The 1677-nt window shown below is 53.7% G+C and overlaps 1 protein-coding gene across 1 annotated transcript; it reads right to left on the bottom strand.

The window, feature by feature from the left end:
- Window positions 1-696: 696 nt before the first annotated feature.
- On the bottom strand, window positions 697-1521 carry KVP17_004207 (uncharacterized protein; the record flags this gene model as incomplete). The annotated part of the gene is made up of 1 exon (XM_068522194.1): window positions 697-1521. The coding sequence occupies one exon, from the start codon at window positions 1519-1521 to the stop codon at window positions 697-699; it is 825 nt and encodes a 274-aa protein (XP_068372627.1).
- Between the last annotated feature and the right edge of the window lie 156 nt (window positions 1522-1677).

Genomic DNA, 1677 nt, shown 5'->3' with positions numbered 1-1677 from the left:
GCTCCGAGGCTGCACGAACCCACTCAGCCAGAGGCAGAGTAAAATTTTCAGCGACAATTTTCCTTAGATACGCAGTAGAGGCGGCTTTCCTTACGAATTCAAGGCCTTTGGGCATCGGATCGCCCGCCGACAAGGCCCTCAGATCAGTCATAAGTACCTCGTCTCGGGCCTCCGCCACTGAGAAAACTCCCTTTGTAGCTTGTAGAAGAGTTTCCGGTTCAAGTTCGAGTCGCGAGAGCATAGGTCTTCCCTCGTCGGTCAACAGCCAAACCAGACCAGCCGCCGTTACATGCGGCCGAAGCTCGGAGTATGTCTTCGAGTTAACGGGTCCGATAGCGAACTTTGCCACTGCCCGACCCACCTCAGGAGCGCTTTCCTGAGAGCTGGCCACGGCAGCCAGGGAGTCGCCTACGTGATACATTGCGAAATTCCCTTAATGTTCCTTGTTGAGCGTGCTGACATCACACACGAGCATTGTATTGCACCTCATCATAGATCTTCTTCTGCCATTGCAGAATGTTCTTGAGGATTCGGTTTGTTCTTTTGGTTTCGTTAATCAAGTCCTGAAGGGAATCGGACAGCGGGGCCGTAGTCGTGGTCGTTTTGTGATGGAAATTCGCAGACGCAGCCGCCAGCAAAAAAACGTGAAACAGCCACATTCTCATATCATCACAAATCCTGGAACACGCAGGCCTTTCACGCGACCAAAGCTTGAAGCACGTTGTCACGCTGGTCATTGCTAATGGCTGAGTCATCAGTGAACACAGCTCCAGCGTGTTTCTCGGACGCCAGTGTCTTCAAAAGGTCGATGTACTGAGTGAGAAGGACCAACTCCTTCGCTGAATCCTTGTTGCAGGCCGTGCCCTCAATTAGCTGTTGCATCGAGCTTATCAGACCGTTCACAATAGCCTTCCTCTGCATGGCAGTACCCACGCCCGACAAATACAAGCTCTCAGACTCCCCCTCCGCCTCCTTTACAGTAGTGAACTTGTTCATTCCCGCTACCTCTTTGGCAGCAACGCGACGCCGGCGGGTAGCTTCTACGTTGTTCATGGCCGCGGCGACGGCAGTGTTCACCTTGATGTCCGTGACCAGGGAGTTGTTTATATTCCATCCATACTCCTTCAGCTCGCTGAGCGAGTCGAAAACAGCTCTCTCTAGCGCGTCCTGCTCGACGAAAATCCTCTCCAGACTCAAGGCAGGCACGATTGACCTGATGGTGTCGTTGGTGTACCTCTCAATGAGCTGCTGTATGTCCTGCACCTTGTAGAACGCCTCTGGTATCCGATCGGCAACTACTTGGTACTGGACCGAGGTCTCGATGACCAGGAAGACGTTGTCCTTGCACTTGGTCTCTGTCATGACTTTCAACAGCAACTGCCGAGTGGACACTCGAACACGCACACGATGCACGCACGGAATGCCCACGCAGCGTAGCCCTGGCCGCAGCTGCCTGGTGAACCGGCCGAACCGCTCCACAAGCACCCGAGAGTCCTCATGCACACTGGTGATGCAACCCATTGCAAATCTGTCACACACACAGACCAAAACCATCAATGGCAGTCTGTAGATGCACTGATCAGGCTGCTGTGCCCTTGGTGGTGTACCTTCCGCCTGCGCTAGGGATGCTGTCCCAGACTGCTGTTTGACGTGGCCTATGATTCCTGTGGTTCTGAT

This window comes from the organism of the source record quoted next, assembly GCF_019968985.1.
Source record: "MAG: Porospora cf. gigantea B chromosome Unknown PgB_NODE_6399_length_1677_cov_125.023, whole genome shotgun sequence".
Taxonomy (NCBI): Eukaryota; Apicomplexa; class Conoidasida; order Eugregarinorida; family Porosporidae; genus Porospora; species Porospora cf. gigantea B.
The sequence above is the reverse complement of the archived record's forward strand: the minus strand, read 5'-3'. Positions and strand labels throughout refer to the sequence as shown.